At 47.8% G+C, this 21351-nt stretch overlaps 8 protein-coding genes across 8 annotated transcripts; 5 read left to right on the plus strand and 3 right to left on the minus strand.

Annotated features, from left to right (window-relative positions):
- Window positions 1–27: 27 nt before the first annotated feature.
- Window positions 28–1008, plus strand: CTRU02_214221 (uncharacterized protein; the record flags this gene model as incomplete). Its single annotated transcript, XM_070206203.1, has 1 exon — window positions 28–1008. One exon carries the CDS (start codon window positions 28–30, stop codon window positions 1006–1008), a length of 981 nt encoding a protein of 326 aa, XP_070060235.1.
- A 2006-nt stretch (window positions 1009–3014) lies between these two features.
- Window positions 3015–5233, minus strand: CTRU02_214222 (copper amine oxidase; the record flags this gene model as incomplete). The annotated part of the gene is made up of 4 exons (XM_070206204.1): window positions 3015–4269; window positions 4314–4683; window positions 4732–4939; window positions 4997–5233. 4 exons carry the CDS (start codon window positions 5231–5233, stop codon window positions 3015–3017), a joined length of 2070 nt encoding a protein of 689 aa, XP_070060236.1.
- A 465-nt stretch (window positions 5234–5698) lies between these two features.
- Window positions 5699–7405, minus strand: CTRU02_214223 (C6 finger domain-containing protein Acr-2; the record flags this gene model as incomplete). Its single annotated transcript, XM_070206205.1, has 2 exons — window positions 5699–6383; window positions 6438–7405. 2 exons carry the CDS (start codon window positions 7403–7405, stop codon window positions 5699–5701), a joined length of 1653 nt encoding a protein of 550 aa, XP_070060237.1.
- A 570-nt stretch (window positions 7406–7975) lies between these two features.
- Window positions 7976–10534, plus strand: CTRU02_214224 (urea active; the record flags this gene model as incomplete). Its single annotated transcript, XM_036729538.1, has 11 exons — window positions 7976–8084; window positions 8147–8210; window positions 8271–8328; window positions 8394–8580; window positions 8637–8736; window positions 8800–8883; window positions 8938–9175; window positions 9228–9398; window positions 9457–9775; window positions 9832–10331; window positions 10409–10534. The coding sequence occupies 11 exons, from the start codon at window positions 7976–7978 to the stop codon at window positions 10532–10534; spliced, it is 1956 nt and encodes a 651-aa protein (XP_036578709.1).
- Window positions 10535–10719: 185 nt separating this feature from the next.
- On the minus strand, window positions 10720–13154 carry CTRU02_214225 (uncharacterized protein; the record flags this gene model as incomplete). Its single annotated transcript, XM_036729539.1, has 3 exons — window positions 10720–12368; window positions 12425–12572; window positions 12630–13154. 3 exons carry the CDS (start codon window positions 13152–13154, stop codon window positions 10720–10722), a joined length of 2322 nt encoding a protein of 773 aa, XP_036578710.1.
- A 1660-nt stretch (window positions 13155–14814) lies between these two features.
- Window positions 14815–16179, plus strand: CTRU02_214226 (uncharacterized protein; the record flags this gene model as incomplete). The annotated part of the gene is made up of 1 exon (XM_070206206.1): window positions 14815–16179. The coding sequence occupies one exon, from the start codon at window positions 14815–14817 to the stop codon at window positions 16177–16179; it is 1365 nt and encodes a 454-aa protein (XP_070060238.1).
- Window positions 16180–16661: 482 nt separating this feature from the next.
- Window positions 16662–17714, plus strand: CTRU02_214227 (proline racemase; the record flags this gene model as incomplete). The annotated part of the gene is made up of 1 exon (XM_036729540.1): window positions 16662–17714. One exon carries the CDS (start codon window positions 16662–16664, stop codon window positions 17712–17714), a length of 1053 nt encoding a protein of 350 aa, XP_036578711.1.
- Window positions 17715–18921: 1207 nt separating this feature from the next.
- CTRU02_214228 (fungal specific transcription factor) lies at window positions 18922–20764 on the plus strand (the record flags this gene model as incomplete). The annotated part of the gene is made up of 6 exons (XM_070206207.1): window positions 18922–19449; window positions 19518–19791; window positions 19848–20023; window positions 20084–20261; window positions 20322–20556; window positions 20584–20764. 6 exons carry the CDS (start codon window positions 18922–18924, stop codon window positions 20762–20764), a joined length of 1572 nt encoding a protein of 523 aa, XP_070060239.1.
- Window positions 20765–21351: the final 587 nt, after the last annotated feature.

Below are 21351 nucleotides of genomic sequence, written 5' to 3' on the forward strand. Positions count from 1 at the left end.
GAAAATCCACACTTTGGCTGTATCGGCATGCAAACCGACGATACCCTCGGTTTGTCAGACAAGGCGTTCTCACAATTAGAAGACGAACAGTTAGAAAAAGCGGCTTTTACGGCAAAAGCGAAGAATATCCTCACAATTGACGAACCCCTCCAATTCAACGGAGGGATAATCGCGCTGTCAACCGACAATTCGATCAATTTGAGGCAAAAGGGACAAGCCAAGAAGTTACGATGTATTGAGACTACTAAACCCAACCCAAAACAGCAATATGTCGAACAACGCGCCAGAGGGGCGTACATCGCGTCAATTTGCCAACCCGAGGCCTGTTTCGATTTATCCACTGCTGCCCAACACCAAGACCCCTCGCCAGAAGCGATAAAAGCACTGAATCAACGGATTCGATGGCAAATAGAATCGCCTAACCGAGGAATAACGTTTATCCCACTCGACCTTACAACAGCCAAGCTATTCGTTTTCGTTGACGGGTCGTTCGCTAATAACCACGACCTCTCCTCCCAATTAGGGTTTCTGATCATCCTAGCCAACGACACTTCCTCTGACAGCAACAACGGAGAATTCACGATTCACGGTAACCTCGTTCATTACAGCTCTACGAAGAGTAAACGAGTCACCCGCAGCGTATTAGCGTCAGAGATCTACGGGATGGTCGCTAGCGTCGATATGGCCTACGCCCTCGCCACAACCCTGGCGACAATCACTGACCACCTCAACCTACCAACGATTCAGACAGTTGTCTGTACCGATTCTTATTCGCTGTACGAGTGTCTCGTGAAGCTGGGCACTACCAAAGAAAAGCGACTCATGATCGATATCATGGCGTTGAGACAATCGTACGAAAGACGAGAACTACAAGAAATTCGTTGGATTAACGGCGAAGACAACCCTGCTGATGCCCTCACGAAGAGCAAACCAAATCGAGCCCTCGAGAGATTCGTTGATAGCAACACGATAACGATACGTATGGAGGGATGGGTAACAAGACCGTAACTACGGGAGAAAGTAGGGATAGGAGGCCGAATTGACGAGGAGACGGAACTGTATAGGGACAACGTATTCCAACCGCTTCAACACCATAAAAAGAGAGTTTCCAGTGTTGCGATAGTTGGAATACGGAGCCGTGTGGCACTTCCAGCCACACGCCCGCCAGGCTGAGAGGCCCAAGCCTCCCAGACCCACGTGACAGGCCAAGGGGGAATATCCCCACCTTCTAGTCAACAACACCACTTTCAACTATCATCATGAACCATCGATTAGAACCAATTTACTGTTATTTGTTATTGACGAACGGAATTCCGTTTCACCCCCTGTTTCACCCCCTGTGAAACCTACAATCTCCTTGTCGGAGGTAGAGTAACATCATGACCAGTATTTAGCATTAGAAAAGGGGAAGTAAGACATGTATTTACTTCTCAATCGTTGCTCATCTATTCCCATGCTCTCTATTTCTTACCTTCAACGCAGTTAGTCAGGTTTGTCTGTTGTGCTCCCAGGAAGCGCGGTTTCCTTGTTCACCAAGGCTCATGTGTATTATTCGAGATGTCTCCGAGGGGAATATAAAGACCATAAAACGTCTGGGATCATACGGAAACTTCAGCACGAATGCCAGCGACAGGCTGAAGGAAGCTAGCGCGTGGTTTCAGGTGTGATGACTGGTAGGTTGCCTTGACTTGATTATATGCCCAATCTTCATGGTTTTTTCCACGAGAAGACCGTTGAATCTCCCTTGAACACTATATTGCGAGCTGGCTAGTACATCACTCGCTTGCCGTTACTCTTCATCAACCGTCCCACAAGATACATAGGAGATATTTTTTCATAGGCTTATAGATGCGATAGTTATATGTTATGCCTAGATCGATTTATCATCTTTTTCTCCCCCTTCTACACGGCGTCTTCACACGTTTGACATCTCGTATTTGCAGCAGCCAGGCTGACAGGAGCAGCTGATTTTCTGCTTGAGGCAACAGCGGCGGGTTATTTGGATATCGTCCTGTTAAACTCACACAAAGTCCCAAGACTTGTGGTTTAGGTGAAAGCGTTGCACATACAGTCGGACAGTTGACCGGTTTAACTGGGGCTTGCTGGTAGCCTGAGCGTGTTTCTGACCTTTGACCCATAGGGGTTTGTGTTATAAAGCACATCCTTTGAGCTCCTCTGCCTTCTTCCCAGCTGACATGTATGTTGTGGCACCTACTAAACATGCATGTCTCCGGAAAATATGTGTGGCATCTTGCGTTGGACGTCTGCCGATAAGATGATTTTATCAATCAACTTGGTCGATATTCCCGTATTGAAAGTTTCCGCAAGAATTTCCAGAAGTCTGTGATAGAAATTAAGAGGTTCCATATTTGCGGATCATGTTGTTGCAGGGAAAAGAATCTACGAGGTCCGAATATTCTGCTGTCGTTGGCCTGTGAGGTCCTGTGCGTCAATGCGCCTGTTGCCTTTGGGGGGGTTAAAATTGCAGTGAAAGATCCAAAATTGAAGCCAATAACGACTGGCTTTTCCATGTGGCTCACACAGGGATCCCGACAATTATGGACATCGGTCTGTGCCTTCCCAAAAAAAACTGGACATTTCATCGAGTAAGTTACTTGTTTGCCAATCTTGACTGCGAACCTTTCATTAGAGCGAAATTTTCAGGTCCCCTTATACTTGAAGTGTCAATGCTCGAGCATTACCGCTCCCTGAAATTCATTCTCAACCGTTTCCAATAGATAGTTAACTAGGCTTACAAGTAGGTGCAATGATATCTTTTCACGAATCGTTTACTTTATTGGAAATATTGTGACGTTTACTGCTCGGCAGGCTTTTGAACTTGGAGAGAATGTGGTCGTAGCGCTTCTGCTGATGACCACTTGCAATACTGCATGTAGCAGTCAACACCTGAGGGGAAAACATTCGCGGGAGTTATTTCTCACCGAAACCTTGAAGAGATATTGAAATATGGTATTTTAATTGAATGTATGATATGTACATATGCACGCCTTAACTTACAGTTTGGAAGAAACTGGAGAGTTGCAGCCACATCCGTCAGCCGCCTTGCTCGTAACGTCTTTTGACTCTACCAAGGTGCTCTGGTTGAACTTTTGTTCACTTGGAGGCACGTCCAAGGCAGGGTTCTTATCAAAGAAGTTGACAGGCTTGAGATGCACTTTCAGAATCTCAACAGGCATCACCGGGAAGTCTTCGATTCTCGGCACATGGTTGATACCAAACTGCACCCAAACAACGATATCGGAGTTGGGTGTGAGGGTCTCGTTGCGTTCCGACCAAGTTCTGACACCGGTCCCTCCGCGAGACTGATTCGTATACCAGCCGCCTGCGTAAAGCTCATGGTCGCGATGCGTGGTGACGTAAATGTTGTGGTCTGCAAACTCCGCGCGCTTGTGGTTGTAACTATGCTCATCACCCATGAGCTTTTGGAATGGAGGAGCCATGATTTTGTAGGCTACCGGCTTGCCGTTGACTGGGTTGAGTGAATTGGGGTTGGTGATCTTAAAGGTTCTGTTAAGATCAGCGTCAAGGTCCAGCCCCGACGTTCTTTCTACGGGCTTCTCAATTACTTCGTAACCGATGCCGTGGGGGTTCCAGTTAGGATCTCTCGGCATTCTATGAGCCTCCTGGTAAACCAGTTGATTGGTGTGGCCATCAATCATGGGGTCGACTCGCAAGGAAAAGATGTGTTGGTGGTGACCAGCAAGGACGCCAGGATGAACGACTGTGCCGAAAGAAACTCCCACCTTGTCCAACTCATGATCGATAGGCTGTGTAGACAGGATACCAGTGGCGCGGACCTCGTATGTAACTTCGCCAGCTTGGTTGAAAAGGAACATTAGGATGTACTCGTAGTTGGATACTGTGATGATGGACTGCAGCACCAGCTCACGAGATCTGACGACCGCGGCACGACCAGTTCTGTAGTTGGTGTGCTTCCAGCCGATTCCGGCATCTTGCTCGTGGATGCAGATGCAGTTGTCCTTCGCCTCCGGCTGACCACGGTCGTCGGAGATGACTCCGCTAAGATATTGAATACTTCCCAAGCAATCACATCCAAGCTGAAGATTGTTAGCCGTGGCACCGGCTCCTGCGTCGCCCAAATCGAAAGCTGTTTTCTTGAAGAAAGGGTGGCGCGGGTCAGAGTAGGGAACGTTCATGTCCGAGAGGGACAATCTGTAGAAGAGCGGGCGGCCGTCGTACTTGACGTTGTACAGAACCATGCCTTCGCGCTGGTTGAATCCTGAGATGCTGTGTCAATGTGTGACTTGCATGATACGATTCGCCACCAGAACTTACCAATAAAGAAACTCCACTTCTGCCATTCGAGGGTGTTTCCAGTCTCGCCTACCGGCGTGACGGTGAAGCTGGGCCCCTCAGGCTGGCTGACATGCAGCGGCTTGAGGTCTTTTCGGAGGTTCTGGCTTTCAGGAATGTACTCATTTGGAGGCTTGGGCTGATACGGGCTGATAGGTTTGATGGTGTTGTCTGCACCGGTTGGCATGACATCGATACGAATCACCCTGTATTCGGTACATTCAATCACAGGCGAGATCGGAAGAGGGAAGGCATAGTGATTGGAGTCAGCCTCGGAAGAGTTGTTTGGGTCTCTCATGTAGAGAAACACCTGGTACAAGCGCTGGTCATCGCCGATTCCATCAGTTCCTGGCAGCTGTTAGCTTGAATGAATCAATCTTATTTGGTTCTACTCACCATAGATCCAAGGGTCCGCGCAGACGACAGTGCCTTCTGGCAGCTCAAGCTTCTTGATCTCAGCGAGGACCTTAGGGTCCTCAAGCGCAATCTTCTCCACCTTTTGGGCCTCGTCGTAATCAACGTTGCCGTGAATGTGCTCACCAAGCTTGACATTGCTTTCAACCTTTCCGGTAGTAAGGTTGACAATGGCTTCATGAAAGAGTTCCTATTTCTATCAGTTTCAGTCCTTCTCGAAACACTTCAAATTATTTTGCTGTCTCACCGTTTTTCGGATGTAGTATGCAGCGAATACTCGGCGATCGGGCGATGAGGGATGTAATCCCTTCTCTTTGGCCTCCAAGTAAGGAATTAATTCCTGCTTGGCAGGCTCATTCAAGGTGATTGCCTTGAACTGGAGGGGTACTGATGACGGCCAAGCGCCTTGGATCAATTTGGCCGCATACTGAATCTCAGCACCAGTTAGAGGGCAGAGTGGGTGAGGGATTGAAGCCATGGCCATGTTGGGGGAAGAGTGACAAAAACAGGGTGTAGGCCCGGTGTAGGACCAACGCGGAGTTTGGAGGGCAGTGATACGGTATTTAACCGTCCCATAGTATTCGGAGTTTGTCGCAGGCCTCAAATCCAATCTGGAAAACTTACGGGCTCGGGCCCAGTTTGGATCAAAGCCGGTATCATGCAGGTTATCCACATTTCGGCGGTGGCGTGAGCTTGGCGAGAACCCTTCATCCCAGCCTCCAATGTTTCGACCCGCAGCTGCCATACATGGACAAGCGCGCTGCAGAATGTCAGGTCGCGCATTGTCACAACATGTAGTCAGAAATGGAGATGCTACTTTGGTGCATGTTGCTGCTTAATGATCCTGACGTTGCAATCTTGATACTGAAGGTGGCAAAGGAGAGAAATACTCATGATGAAGTCTATGTGTTTGTTCTTTATGTCTTTCAGTCGTCTTATCACCATGACTTCATACGAACAGCCAAGTCTCTTCAAACTGCCATACATACTCCAACCACGACTTTCCAATTCTTTCACCGAGATCTCTTGCCCAGATCGACTCCAGAATTTCAACGGCATTTCTTGCATTGTAGCAACAAGAAGACACCCATATCCTCTGAAAGATTGTGCGCACCATTTCTCTAAGCTCTGGATTTTGCGCTTCTGCCCCAAGGACAAATGCCGGCCATACCAGGCTTTTGATATGGAAATCTGTGGGTGCTATCTTGAGCATGTGAAGTATCGCTAGTTGAATAGTCTCAAGAACAAAAGAACCTGATAAGTAGTGCTGGCCAGGGAGTGCCCCTATCACATGAGAAGCATAGACTTCCACTGCAGCCTTGTAGGCATGCGCAAGATGGTATCTAGACTCATGGTGTTCCTGGGCAGGGAAGTCCTCAGCCCAAGCTAATGGTGAAAACTCAAACAGTGTTTTGCATATCTTGGTGGTTGTCTCCAATTGCTCAGGGTCCATTGGAGACTGTAGACGCATTGAATTGATAGCTGACAGTAAGTATAAGAGTTCAGCGGGACAACCCACCCAAGTTTGGTTTTCTGAGTGTCGCAGAGATTCTAGGAAAGCAGAGTCTAAGACAGGATACCGATGCGCGGATCGGGTTAATGTTGGTGCAAGGGTCGCTCCCAATATTCCAAAGCTGCTCCGTCAATTAGCAACGAGGAACACTGCACCGAGCGGCAAAGGGCCATACGTTATACACGCAGCATCGAAGTATTTCAACCACGGCGCGTAATCCTTGGCATCATTATTCGAGAGCATTCTTCTGCTTCGAACCATCTCTTCTGCGCCACGCAAATGATGATTCCATCCATGGCTTCCAAACTCCACCACGTCCATGCAGATGAAGAGAACTATTGCCGCAACGACAGCGTCGCTGTTCCTCATAGGATCACACTGAACCTCTTGTTTAAGAAATTGCAGAGCTTTCTGCTTATGTGATAGCGCTGTGTGCAATGAATCACGAAAAACGGGTTGGTCCAGTTGCCAGTCGCGGCCATTTGATATGTGCCATCGCTGAGGCCGTTCGGCGACAACTAAGCCGCCATCTTCCGAGAAAGACTGTGTTTGACTGATGACCATACGGTGAGTATAATGAAACGCAGATATTGATATCATAGCATGCGATAAAGCTTGGCTCTTTGGCATGAGGGGCATCAGAGCCAGGAATGGATTGGTTGATGGCTGATTGTAAACCACGCATTCCCTTGAGAGATCTAAGTCGACTGGCACGACACTTCCGGTTAGCGATTCAAATGGTGGTAGAGCCATTGCGTAAAACTCACAATAACGGATATACTTTCTGCAATCAAAGGGCAAGTCCTGCAAGCTAGGCTCCATGAGTGACCATGTCACCGCGGCTGAAGATGTGCAAGCCTCCACAACTGCCCCAGTGGACTGTTCCTGTTTAGGGGGATGCCAGGGTTTGTGTGATAAAGCCACGTTCTTTGATTGCTCAAGCGCATTGAAGGTAGTCTTGCCCATCATTTTGCCCCTGCTGGCAATACTATTAGTCCACACCAGTTTGTTTGGCCGGTCGTACCCCTGACATCTGAGCTTCAGAGAGGAGCAGCGCAGGCAGGCTGGAAGCCGCTTGTCACACTTGACCCGCTTCTGACGGCAAGTTAGGCACGATTTGGAAGCGAAGAATGCATTTTGCATGGCGCGTGAGACATGCTTGACTGCTTTTCCGTCGGTGGCTTTGCGCGAGGTGTCTTTTCTGGGCAGAAAGTTGGGTTGCCAAGTTGTGGAAGTGAAGCAACAGGCGGGGCTGTTCTTAATACCGGCAGATCGGGACGGAGACAAATTGTGTAATCGACGCTAAGCCCCTTCAGGCAGCCAAGACGCGATCCCTGTCAATCAACCCCAGATTCCACCCTTATCTTGACTCTTGTCTCGACCCGCCAGGATCGGCCTTGAAATGCCGAAAATGAACATTGTTTCGTTGCCGTGTGCCTCTGTGAGGTCTTTGAGCGTTTTGAGCAAAACGGGTTTCGCTGACGAGATTCTCAGCCATGATGTGCTCATATCCAAATTCTGGAAATTTGCAAACCCCTGTTTCTGGCAATCACGCTATCATTCTTCCTTATGAGCAATGAAGAGAAATTCAAACAGGCTTTCCAATTAATAGTGCTATATAAGAAGAATTCATCATCTAAGATAATCCAATTTGACGAACGCTCTTCGATCTTTTGTGACAGTGTCAATTGAACTCCTAAAGTGAGAATAAGGATGTCTGGCATCCTCCAACGCGCGGACGATAGTTCTGTGGTTCCCTCTCCACTCCCACAGTCAGTTGGATATGGAGTTGTTGTAGCTGTCGGACTAATCTTTGCCTTTGGTTAGTTGAAGCCAAGCGAAGTGGTTACTGGTGGTGAACTAATAATCCTTGATTGGACGTAGGCATGATGGGTGTCACAGCCATTCTGAAAAGAACCCTCCACGAAGATAACTCAAAAGCCGAGACGTATGGCAATAAGGAAAGCAATCTAACAGAAACCTAATGTGGGCTTACTGGATTTTCTAGGTTCATGGTCGCCAATCGAAGTGTGCAGGCCGGTCTTGTTGCGTCTGCTGTCGTTTCGGTCGGTATTACCTTTGCCTGCCTTCTGATACTAGCCGACATGGAAATAAGCTGACGGAATGACAGTCTTGGCTATGGAGTACAGCTCTATTGAGCTGTGTCTTAGTGACTTACAGCTATGGCATTAGTGGTGCCTTTTGGTACGGTGCTGGGTGTTCAACCGTTATAGTTTTCTTCGGATACCTTGGCGTGGTTTGCAAAAGTCGCGTTCCAGAGGCACATACCGTTCTCGAGGTTATCCGCATTCGATATGGTGAGATGAAGAAATATGTATCAGACTTAACATTCTTGTGGCTAACAATTCCAAAGGTACTGTTGCACATCTCAGCTTTACGTTCTTGGCCGTTGTCAACAACCTTTTAAACACCATCAACATGATTCTCGGCGCATCCGCAGCTATATCCTTTCTGTAAGTTCACAGTCAAGCAGTTCACTTCTATGCAAATGACTAATCCTTATAATATAATTACAGCACCGGGATACATATCATGGCTTTTACCTTCTTGCTGCCTCTCGGTGTGATTCTTTATACTCTTGTGGGTGGTATCAAAGCGACGTCAGTATCTAACGGATCTTTCAGAAAGTTGTTTGATGCTGATACTATGTGCAGCTTTCTCACAGACTACATTCACACATTCATCATCCTAATTCTGTGTTGTTGGTTGACAGCGAAGGTCATCACATCTGAAGCTGTTGGTTCAATTGGGGGGCTTTATGACCTGGTTGTTGCTGCTCAAGAGAGGCATTTGATCGAAGGCAACTACAACGGCTCCCTTCTGACGATGACATCTCAACAGGGAATATTCTTTGCTATCATACTGTTGGTTTCCAAACTGGGGGCCGTCATTGTGAGTGTAGATTGCTCTATAGTAAGCCAAACACTGACAGAGTCCTGTTTAGATGGATACAGGTTATTTCCTGAAAGCTTTTGCTGCATCTCCGAGTGCCGTTGTACCAGGTTACGTTCTTGGGGGTATCTCGTACTTCAGCATACCTTGGTGTCTTGGTACTGTCGTGGGAATGGCCTCCCTAGGGCTTGAGGCGTTACCGATTTTCCCAACATATCCAAGAGTTAGTTGATCATTCATTGATATGGCATGATAGGGCATGATACTGACGCGTTTCCTAGACAATGACAAGTGCTGAAGTTACTAACGGATTGGCCCTTCCATATGTGGCTGTGGCCGTTGCAGGCAAAGGAGGTGCGGTTGCTGTGCTGTTGATGACTTTCATGGCTGTTACATCCACTCTTTCTGCACAAATCCTTGCCGTTTCCTCTATCTTAACGTTTGACATCTACCGCGTGTATTTCAATAAGACCGCTGGTAATAAGGAAGTCATTCGATGGGGACACCTGGGAGTTGTCTTCTTTGGGTTGGTGTCTGCTGGATTCACTGCGATGTTTTATTATATCGGCGTGGACATGGGTTGGACATTGTACATGCTAGGTGCGTCCGAAGCTTTCCGTCGATTGTTTGATAGCCGCTAATGCTGAACTTCGCAGGTGTTTTAACATGCCCTGGGGTCGTCCCTCTAATCTTCACCCTAATTTGGCGCAAGCAGAGCAAGATAGCAGTTGTTAGTTCTGCTTTTCTTGGCATGGCAACGGGCCTTGGAGTTTGGCTTGGTTCTGCCTACGCCTTCTCTGGAAGTGTTTCCATCGCATCCACTGGGGGGACGTTACCTTGCATGTACGGGACAGTAGCATCACTTTTCAGTCCCATGCTTTACAGCGTTGCTATATCTCTGATTAGACCCGAAAACTACGACTGGAGCGATTTTCAAGAGGAGAAGCTCATCATCGATTCCGAGAACGACAGACGAGAGGAACCCCCATCACAGGATAGAAAGAGCCCTAGCACAGCTGAAGTTCACATATTGGACGACAGCACCCAGCAACGGTGGGCTAAATATGCTTTGTGGTGGGCAATTGCAACTTTCCTCGGGCATTGGGTGCTGTGGCCACTACCAATGTACGCAGCAAGATACGTCTTCAGTAAGCAGGTAAGTACTTAACTGGTGATAACCAAGCTCAAAAGCCTTTTAGTGTGTCTAATGACTAATTAATCGATTGTTGGCAGTTTTTCACAGCATGGACTGTAGTTTCGCTCATATGGCTGTGGTGGACACTTCTCGCTGCCGGGTTCTATCCTATATGGAACGGCCGTCAACAGATCAAGGCAGTGTTGCAGAACCTAAGGCAATGATTCAGTCTTCATGGTACATAACTACTAAGTCTTGATAATTTGAAGGAGTTCACGTTTTCTTCCAGCTCGAATATCGTCAAGCAAGAAATGACGGTCATTTAGAAATGAACACCCTCCTTTCGGCAACGCCTTTGATGTTTAACCATTAAACAGCAGAAGTAATTGAATTCTTCCTGATACCTAAACTATAGGGTGATTAAATCCTCTCTAGAATCCAAGCCAACTTCTTTTGTAGTCGCACGAACCTGTGGCAACTTGTTCACGCTTTGACTTTGCAGCACATTGGTGACAACTGTCTTCCTCTGTGAAATACCATCAAAGAAAACGTCGTTAAACAAATTGTTTGAGAACCGATTCTGCAAATCGTCCAGGGTCCAGCCAGCCTCTTTGCCTACCTCAGACATGACAGTGAGGAACTCTTGAATCTCGTCCTTGTAATCTTCGTTCTTCATTTTCTCGATCCACGGCTTGCCGTTCACCGTAAGTCCCTTCCATTCCTTTGCCCAATGAGGGCGGATCTTTAATGGCTGTTGAGTGTTGGGGTCCTTGAGCGCCATCCACTTGTCAAGAACCTGCTGAGCAAATGGAATCCAGATATTCGATGCAGCGTGTAGAGTGAGTACCTCAATTGAACAGGTTCCCAACTCATTACCACGCTGAGGCGCCATGATGACGTTGCTGCCTCCCATGATGCGCATCTCCAACGGCATGCGCATGGGGCACTTAAGCCGGTTCTCCTCGGTGTATGCGGTGAGGATGGCATCCCACCAGGCTCGCTGGATGGGTGCATAGTCGATCTCAACGACCTCGTTGGGCTTGGGTGTCTTCCCGCCCTTGGCGACAAGGGGGATCTCGACCTCCATGTCGCGGACGCGGACGTTTTGGATAGCTCGCTGGAAGTGGAGTGCGTCGGGGAGATAGGTTTTGACGGCCTTGCTGGGTAGTGCCCACATGGCGAAGCGGGAAATGATTGTGACAGCCGCCTCGGCGAAACAGTGGTCCACAAGCCTATTGAGGAGTTCACTGTTTTGCATCACGTTCATTGTGAACGTCTGGATGAAGGAGAAGAAGATGTGCAGATTGTCGGGGAAGTCCACAACGCCTGTGCTGTCAGTCGTGTCGTTCCAGCAGTTGACCCAGACCCTGTCGCTATACGGGAACCAGAACCACTCTGAATAGAAATCATTCGTGGCACGCTGCTCAAAGCTTTTTTGATATTTCTGCTTGTCCTGGCTTGAAAGGTCGGTCCATGGCTTCGTTAGGGGAGGAGGCAACGAATCCAGATTCAAGTCTGCCGGCGGAGGTACAGCGAAAGCCACAGGGACCTTTTCTGGCTTCAGAAGCGCGTAGGCCATGGGAGACATCTCAAGATGAATGTGTGTGACGACGCCCATTAGCCCAAAGCATCCACTCGCGGCTCGGAGATGCTCAGGCTTGGACACGTGCCTTGTCTCACCATTGCAGTCAATGTATTCGATACAGCGGACCAGGTCGCTGAGGGTCTGGTGACGGCGGCCGGCACCGTGACATATTGGAGCGTTAGAACCACCAAGGGTTATTTCTACCATGATGACGTTCAGTGGTAGCGTGACTGTCTTGTTTTTAATGCACCAGCGGCGAAGTCTCTCATTCGTGCAGGCAGCGCCGACTCTGACAATGTAATTACCATTCTCGTTAGGCTTCTCCGACATCATTTTGATGCTTTGGAGATCAGTGGCGGGAGACTCTGGTAATGGAAGAGCCGTGATGTTTGGCAGCTTAGTCGCTTCATGGAGACCGAGCAAGGAAATGAGAACATAGCCATTCTCCGCAAAGACGGGAGACCATGAGTGCCCTGCGAGAATGTCAGATCTAGGAAAGCGATGAGGATATAGGATATTTGAGTCTTACGGAAACCTGAACATCGAACGCTCATGTTGTGTGCCTTTGCATACTTGACGATGACTTGAACTTCCTTGGTTGTCCTGGGAACACAGGTGAGAGCTGGAGTATTCTTCACAGTAAGGCCCCAGTTCTGGAACTCGGTTTTATAATAAACCTACGAATGGATAAGTAAGGTCATTCTAGGAAGCTGGATTCTTATCTGGTGACCTACCGTGATGCCGGCTCCCTGAAGCTCGTCCTTATTCCCCATGATAAAACTCTCCATGCCGGTCAGAACTTTGTGGATAAGGGCTTTCTCCTTCGCAGCAAGCGCTTCAATGGGCGCCTTGAGCTTCTTGAGGCCTTGCGCACTGACGTGTACCACGCAGTCGGCATCATGGAATCTTGCCAACTCTTCGCGGCACCCCAGGCTGGGGCCCATTTCAAAGTCATGGCAGACTTTCTCGGGATCATCGCCGGCGAGGAATCTCTCAATTCGTGTCTGTTCGTCAATTGTGTGCTTTTTCAGCATTTTAGAGTATGCGTTGTCGGTCTCCGAATCTTTGAACACTCTAAGAAGTCTGCGGAGGAATTGAACGTAGTCCACGTCTACATCTTTGCTGTTGTAGTCGTCAAGGAGACCCTGGAGGCCAGGGACCTCTTTCTTGCTGAATTTTGGGGCGTCATGTAGTCCTTGTGCAATGTGCTTGATCCGTTCATCGACGGAATGATTCCAAGCTTTCGACGGGGGAGCCATGGAGAAGTTGGGGGATGCAAGGGCACCTATGAGCGTGGGAATTGAATCTGATTGTCAATGAGAGCATGAAGCAAAAAAGATGTTGCAAATTCATGGACTGCTTCATTCATTTATAGGTAGATATCCCGCTTCCTCGACTCTCTTGAAAACCTGTGAACAACCCTGCTTTCATCATCGAGATGCTATGCATAGTCTGACTTCTCAGCCTCGATGCAAACAAGCTGATTCTGTGACCCAAATTCAGCCGTGTTCCAAGCCCTTTGAGCCACATGGCCAGATACTGACAGCATGCCGTTCAAATTGGGTGTGGGGGCACTGCGGCATTGGCTTCCGTTACCACCTCCACGTTGATAGGCTCTGGGAGAATTGACGAAAACGGGATTGATGGGGTTTTAGCTCTGTGCCGCGTGGTTGTAAAGCGATTGTGGACTCCCATTCCTCCGGGTTGGGACTAATGTCAACAGCTCAGGTAGCCCCAGGATTTAAGTTTCTTTTAGAAACACTCATGCATTATTCCGCAATGAAAACGGACCATTGAAATAAAGCAAAGAACCGAACTTACGGTCCTCTGTTATTACGTAATGCTCGATGATGATTTTATCCTGCATCCCTGCATGGTTCGTACTAGAGCTCTCTATGGGGTTCTCGACAATGCTCCTTGACCTTCGTTCGAGCTCCATGTCAGGAATGTCTCCATAAAATTCATGAGCCCTGTATCGCAGAAACCTTTATAGCCGTAAGGCTCTGTTTTGGGACAATCAACTCGACGTCGATAAACTCGAAAAGTCGTCAAACAAGTGAATTTACCATCTAAACATGGTCATTCCCGGAAACCGGGTGTTCATTTCGGAGAAATGATCAAAACTCTGTGAGTTGCATGCGGGTATTAGCTGTCAGATGAGCAGATGATCCAACAAAATGTTTGTATTGTTGCCAAACCAGCTTGAGGATATCCATTTCTCGGTTTACTTCGTTGGAAGACGGCTCGGCTCGAATATTCTGATGGTACAATAATATGGCCATGAGTGATAACAGAACTGTGGCGAGAAGCCGTCATGTGTGAACATCAAAGGTAGTTTCGTACTCGATACATGCCAACTTGCCATGAAGCCTTAAAGAGGGGAGTTGCGAACACCGATACCAGAGCTTGACTCTTTATCATGATTCACAAATTGGCGTTGGCCGCTTTGCTCATCAGTTGTTTGAAATAGGTGACGGAACAATGGTCAATCCTGTTGGTTCTGCGCACGTGAAGCTAGGCTATTCCTGTCACTGGCCAGTGGGGATCCCTACCCACGCCAATCCAAATTGCCTGATGACGGCTGGGCCGGGCTGGGCAACGATTTTTGGCGCGCGCGAAGGGATAAGATTACTTGGGTGCATACATTGTGGAGGGAGGGGTTCGGCTGTTGATACGGCGCAGGGGGTTCATCACCACTAGTGGACCAGATGGGTTGATTGCCTCTGTCCAAGATTGCCTTCTTCTCTTCCCCAAAGAAGTCTCATCCTAGGTGCAAACCCTCTATAACTCGTTAATCGCATCATTAACGAAACCATCTTACACAACCCCGGCAACAGACAAGCTACTTCTGGAATTCTTTCCGTAACCTCAGACCTAGCAAAGATCCAGCTGACCGATACTACGCATACCATTTCCGCCATGGCGCTGGATCGTCTCGCACCTGAACTGCTCTGTACTATTATGTCACTGCTGGATTCTTCCCAAGACCTCTACTCTTTCATCAAAGCATCGCCTGACAGCCTGCGGGCATTTCTGGCATCCCGAAACATCGTCTTGACCTCGGTCATTCAGAACGTACTGTCGCCAGACATCATCCACCACGCCATTGCCCTGTTATACATTCCAGAACCCCATTCTGGAGCAGATTATCTGGATGTAGGAGAGGTCGGGACCTTTTTGGACCAATACCTGCAGCTTAATTCATGGAGATTCCCGAAAGATTTATCACAAATCATTTCGTTAACTCGTTTAACCGCTCGTGTGCATCGATTCGTCAATAAATTCTTTGCATCTGCCATGGAAACTTTGGGTATATCTCACGAACATGGCGATGGCGGTTCATGGCCATTGTCGGCCACCGAGCACGCTAGACTTCACAGAGCTTTTCTTCGATTCGAGGTTTATTGCCAACTTTGCCCTCCTTTCGAAGGTTTTCCTCAGGAGCCCTTCTTTTCTCCCCAATTACAATTTGAACACTTTCTCTCGAAATTAGAGCCATGGGAGGTTAAAGAACTAAGCTGCGTCTATGAATACTTCACAACAAACATCGGTCAATACATCGCGGACTTTCAAGACAGCTTCGTACAAACCGTGCTAGGAAACTCTCAATTACGAGTTCACCCAAACTACGATCCACAAAGTGGTCGATTTAACATTCGAGAAAACTTTGAATATGGCAAAGCAACAGAAGAAGACATGTATAATTTTCGGGAACTTGATCAAACTGAACTTGCTCTTTTTTCAACCGAATACGAACACAACCTCCGAGAATATGCCGGGTTCATGGCATCTTTGGGGCTCGAATTTCTTGAAGATTTAATGTCATCGAGTAAAGATCGTCGCCGGGATCTTATTCGACGCAACTCGCCTCGCAGACGTGGCTTTTTACCAGAGGCAATTCAATATCTGCCCGATATTCTGTTCCAAACAGTTCTACCTGAAGGAGATTTCACAGAGGATAGCTCTCGGCCGAGTAAGGGTTGGCTCGACTTTGAGAGCTCGCCTTACGACTTTTACCGTAGCATTTCATTCAATGGTACTGCGCACCGCGTACTATGTATGTGCGGGTATGTGTTCTGGGATTCTAAAAGAATACTACACCCTACCGTACATGAAGCGTTTATGGCGGTAGTCAGAATGGATGAGACAAAGACATCAAAGCTTTATAGACCAAGTACTGGAAAAAGTGCTGAAGTGCAACTAAATGGCCTTCTATTGCCCGGATCTGAGATGTCGAAGATATACGAGAAATTTGGTTCGATGATATGGCTAGATAAAGAATAGCCAATACATGATTTATTATGTTTTCATGGAAGTGGCCGAGTGGATGGTTATGGTCAGTTCCCATGTAGTGAACACCCATATCAGCTGAAGTGGATTTGGAATCTTCAACCCAAAGGTTTCCGCCATCTTGGGGAGAGGAGCATATGAGTTTGTCATGGTTCATAGATCAAGGGTTATGAATCAAAGAAATATTAGGCTTTTGCGTCTGGGAAGCGTTTTTCAATTTTGAAACTCTTGCTCATGTAGAAAATGATGTGAAATCACGACGAAACGGCGCAAGCCCTTCGGGAATAAGTTTAGGATCGGGAGGTGGGTCGGGATTCTGTCGATCTGGTTGGCTCAGAGGGGCCGAGGGCGCAGGCGTTGCTTGTTTATTTATTGGGGCCAACTCTCTTCTAAGTACTAGGGATCATCATCTGAAGGTCGCAAACATTCTTTCCCCAACTTCAACTCCCGCGACAGTCAATTAATAGGCAACCAATATGACTGGCATCACAACGGCACCCTATTGGATAGACTCCGAGGACTGGCATACAGCTGGAGAGTCCTTCCGCATCATTGAAAAGCTCCCGCTAAATTATCCACCAGAAAATAAAACAGTGGCTCAGCGTCGCTTGGCCGTTGTCAATGATGCCAAACATCCCCTAGACCTTCTACGTCAGTCTCTCTGCCATGAACCCCGTGGGCATGCGGATATGTACGGCGGCTTTATAACTCCACCTGATGACAACGGGGCTCACTTTGGTGTGTTGTTCTGGCACAAGGACGGCTTCTCTACTGCCTGCGGCCATGGTACTATTGCCCTAGGCTTTTGGGCCGTAGCAAAAGGCATTGTCAAGGCTCCTGATGGAGATGGTGTGGTAGACGTCGTGGTCGATGTTCCGTCCGGGAGGGTAGTTGCCAGTGTCACCGTCAAGTCTGGGAAGCCCATACATGCCGATTTCGTCAACGTGTTAAGCTACCAGTTTGCAAAGAACATATCTGTTCATGTATCCTCTCGGGACATGACTGTCAACATTGATCTTGCATTCGCTGGAGCTGTTTATGCCACTTTAGATGCAGCTCAATTCGGCCTCGAAGTGGAAGCCAATCAATGCGATGAGTTCATCAGGCTTGGACGTGAGATAAAGCGCTCGATCGGCCAAAGAGCCAACCATGGATCTTACGACCTCTATGGTGTCATTTTCTACACCGAGGAAGGCGACAGGAAAGACGAAGCGGACGTGGTACGACAGAGAAATGTGACCGTTTTTGCCGACGGGCAGATCGATCGCTCTCCCTGCGGTTCAGGTACTAGTGCAAGACTTGCTGTCCTCCTCGCCCAGGGCAGATTGGAATCCGAAACCTCCAAGCTTCTTCACGGATCCATAATATCGACGATTTTTGAAGGGAAGATCAGGTCCAGAGAAAAGAGCCCAGTGAAAGAATTCCCTGCTTGCATTCCTTGTGTCAGAGGTTCAGCCAACCTGGTCGGTCGCATGAGCTTCTTCATAGATCCATCGGACCCTGTATTTCCTGGGTTCCTTCTAAGATAATTAAGCCTCAGGAACCTTCTGATATTTCCCACATTGTTCAAAGCGAGAAAGTTGGATTTATTTCAGACATACATGTGATCTCTGGTGAGCCCCTAAAATGGCTTGAGCCTACCCGAGGATAGAAAGCAAGCCCCTATCACACCTATGGGGATAAGATGTGTCAACAGAAGTCCAAAATCAAAAGGAATTCCAAATACATCAAGAGCTCCATTTCCCTAAATTCTGTTTGTCCTGACCAAGGAGGAGAAAGACGTTCTAGACTCGCATCCCCGCGCGCGGAGAAATCGGCTAGTGGAGCCGATCTCGGCCTGTGGGGCCGATGAACACTGTCTCACGTCCTTCATAACAACACCAAGCGCAGTCAGATGCGGAGACGCATTGCCGACCATCATCATTATATCTCCATCATAATGTCTACGTCGTTGAGCAACTCAGATAGAGCAAACCGAAGATGTAACCGAGCGTGAGACTGCCTTAACAGCGTTAGCTCATCTAAACACCACTGACGGACCAAGCAGATGCGCCAGGTGTCGTGACATGAAAGTTCGATGCTCTGGGACAGTTCCATGTTCAAGGTGCCAAAAGAAAAAAGAAAAGTGCTATTTCAGACCTGAAGAAAATCGGATTACCGTTTCAGAAAGGGAAATAACCCCAGCACTAGGGATTGCTTACAATGTGTAAATGAAAGCTAACTTGAGTCAACAGTTATCTCAGAGCCTTGGAAACTCGCAGTAGTCACCATAGAGAAGATCCTAGGCGCTCGTTACGACAGCCCCTGCCACGGCGCCGCGGAAGCTCCACACATGATTTGATAATCTCTCCCCCACAATCGACTGAGCCATCCGGTCAATCGAGTGAACATCTTTCAAGAGTGAACGATGACATTGATGAACACTATGGTAACCGTGATAACACGGGAGTAGGTGAGAAACTCCACCTAGCCGCATGGATTAAGCTCTCAAAACAGACATCCATACTCATATTTTATTCGGGAAGTCAGACTTTCTCGGCTCTTGTCATCCGCATGACGAAAATGAAGAGCAAACGGGGACTTCTTACCAAGCTTCCCCGACTGAGTTCAAAACAAATCCCTTGGTAAGCAATGGAGAGAGCTATGCGCTTGATCCACATGGCAAATATTGTAAGGCAGCGTGAAATCACACGAAATATTCCAGTGAGTTCCATGCTGATATCAGCATCAGGGTTTATGGGCCCGACATCGTCTTGGGCATTCTGTAGACGCGTTCTTGCAATAATCGGCAGCCGGATGCCAGACCCCAAAGCCCCCATCAACCCCTGGGACCTCGAAACATTAAACCTAACATGGAGTCCAGTTGGGCTGTACGAACAACCTAATGTCGATAATCTGCCCTCTTACGACTATGCCGTCTTTCTTTTGGCCACGGTCAAGTATAACTTGGGCTTGTTTTACCAAATTATCGACCACGACAAGTTCCAACAACGAATGGAGAGGCTATATGAAAACCCCGCTGCTGAAGCGAAAAGATCTCGTTATTGGTTTAGCCAGTTCTTGTTTGTTCTAGCATTCGGAGAAGCTTTCAATCAAGCAGGACGATCAAAGTCTGTTCCAGGCATTAGTTACGCGTCTCGAGCCATGGCTCTCTTACCAGCCATTGTTCCAATGGAGAGGAACCCACTAGCAGCTGCCGAAGCTCTATGCCTAGGGGCGTTATATCTTCAGGCCTTGGACCTGAGATTGATGTCGTTTCAGCTTGTATGTCGACAAATTCCAAGTTAAGATGGGGTTTTTTGAATGGTTTGCTAACTTGAACTGATAATTAGGTAGGCCAAGCATTGCGGATCTGCGTCCTTGATGGACTTCACAGGCATATGCCTCCAGAGCAAGTGGAGCCGCGGTATGCCCAGCGATGCAACACCGTTTTTTGGTCTGCATACATCATTGACCGAGAATTTTCAACATTGGTTGGAGCCCCTACTTCTATACGAGACGAAGATGTTACGACAAAGCTCCCTTCGGAACTAAGTGATACCCCCGAAGCTGCAGCACTAGAGCTACATATCCGTCTTTCCCGTCTGATGGCAACAATTCTGAACGGTGAGCACTTGAAGCTGAGTAACCGTCGATTGTGAATCATGCTAATCGCATCTTAGGTGTCTATGGCGTTGATCGAAATTTCGACGGAAGTTTGCTAATAGAAACTCAGTCTGTTCTACACAAGCTTGCCGCTGTGTCAAAGCACTTGAACAGTTACATGGAGACAAGTCTCCAAGGAGCTGACATACGGACTTCTAAAATTGCAACTAGTCTGATTCTCTCCTATCACCATGTAGGTTTGGCTCTGAAGGTGTCTTTCATTTTGTGCCAAAACTGACGATTTGCACGGCAGTGTGTTGTTCTGACTACTCGACCGTTGGTCATGTGTGCCTTGCAACAGCGACTTGCCTCGACCGACAATGATACATCCATACCCAGTGGACCTATTAGCTGTCTCCTAAAAACATGTGTGTCGTCTGCCCTGAACACCCTCAAGGCGCTGAAAGCGCTAGGCGACAACAATCTGCTAGGCAAGGCATTTGAGATTCCATTATCTGCAAAGTCAAATTGCTAATACAAGGTTCATTCAGATTGCTTTCTTCCATTTCAATTAGAAAGTGCCTGGTCGTCCTCTTTTCTGCTCAAGCTCATTGAAGCACTATCACCTGACTTCATAAGCGACCGATCTTGGCTGGCAGCAGCATCTTGCATATTTGATACCATGATATCGAGAGGAAGCCCGGCAGCAAGACTGAGGAAGCGCGAGTTTGAACACTTGGGGGAGATCTTGACATCGTTCATGAGCTACGGCCGCCAAGAAAATATGGGGTTGACTGAAGGCGGGATTAGTAGTAAAGATGCTGAGACGGCAAATGAACACAATCCAGAAAGCCATGGCGATACTAATTCCGTTGACGAGATGTTGCAATGGGGCCTTTTGGACAATCAAGGGGGTTTCGCGCTGTCACCGACGGAGCTAATGGATCTCGCGGAAGAATTGCAATTAGCAGACTTTATCGTTCAGGACGAATAGCGGAATTCAGAATTGCTTTCCAGCAACAAACGCATCACATAAGGAAAATATAGTGCATTGAAGCAAAACCTCTGTGTTAATGTGAGCCTGCGCCAGCTACACTTCTGCGATAAGTTCACGCGCTTTTGGCATACCTGTTTGCGCTTCCTTGAGCTTTACCATTGGCTACGCAATCCGAATAACCTCTGCATTTCAGATTCAAGAACAAAGCCAGAATCAATCTTTTCGGAGAATTTAGCAGGCTTGAACTGCACACCCCAATTCATTTGCATCGTGCGGTACTTGGACGAAGAATCACATGTCGTCAAATGAGACCAGAACGTCATTGAAAAAAAAAAAAAAAAACGTTAAAAAATTCAGAAGACGGAGCAATCCGAAATCAAACGTGGAGCTACAGGCTCCTATTGTATCCTCCCTTTGGCTCAACTTGCTCAACAAATTTCTTGTCCTAGGCTTCCAAGAGCCTCAGCCCGACCCACAAAGAGCCGAAACCAGGCTTGGACCTCGGCTGGAATACCCTTTTCGTCCGTTCTTTGCATATGGCAGTTGGATAGCACGGTAGGAATTGAAGATGATGAAATCCGAAG

The sequence above is a fragment of the Colletotrichum truncatum genome (assembly GCF_014235925.2).
Source record: "Colletotrichum truncatum strain CMES1059 chromosome Unknown Contig_0010, whole genome shotgun sequence".
Taxonomy (NCBI): domain Eukaryota; kingdom Fungi; phylum Ascomycota; class Sordariomycetes; order Glomerellales; family Glomerellaceae; genus Colletotrichum; species Colletotrichum truncatum.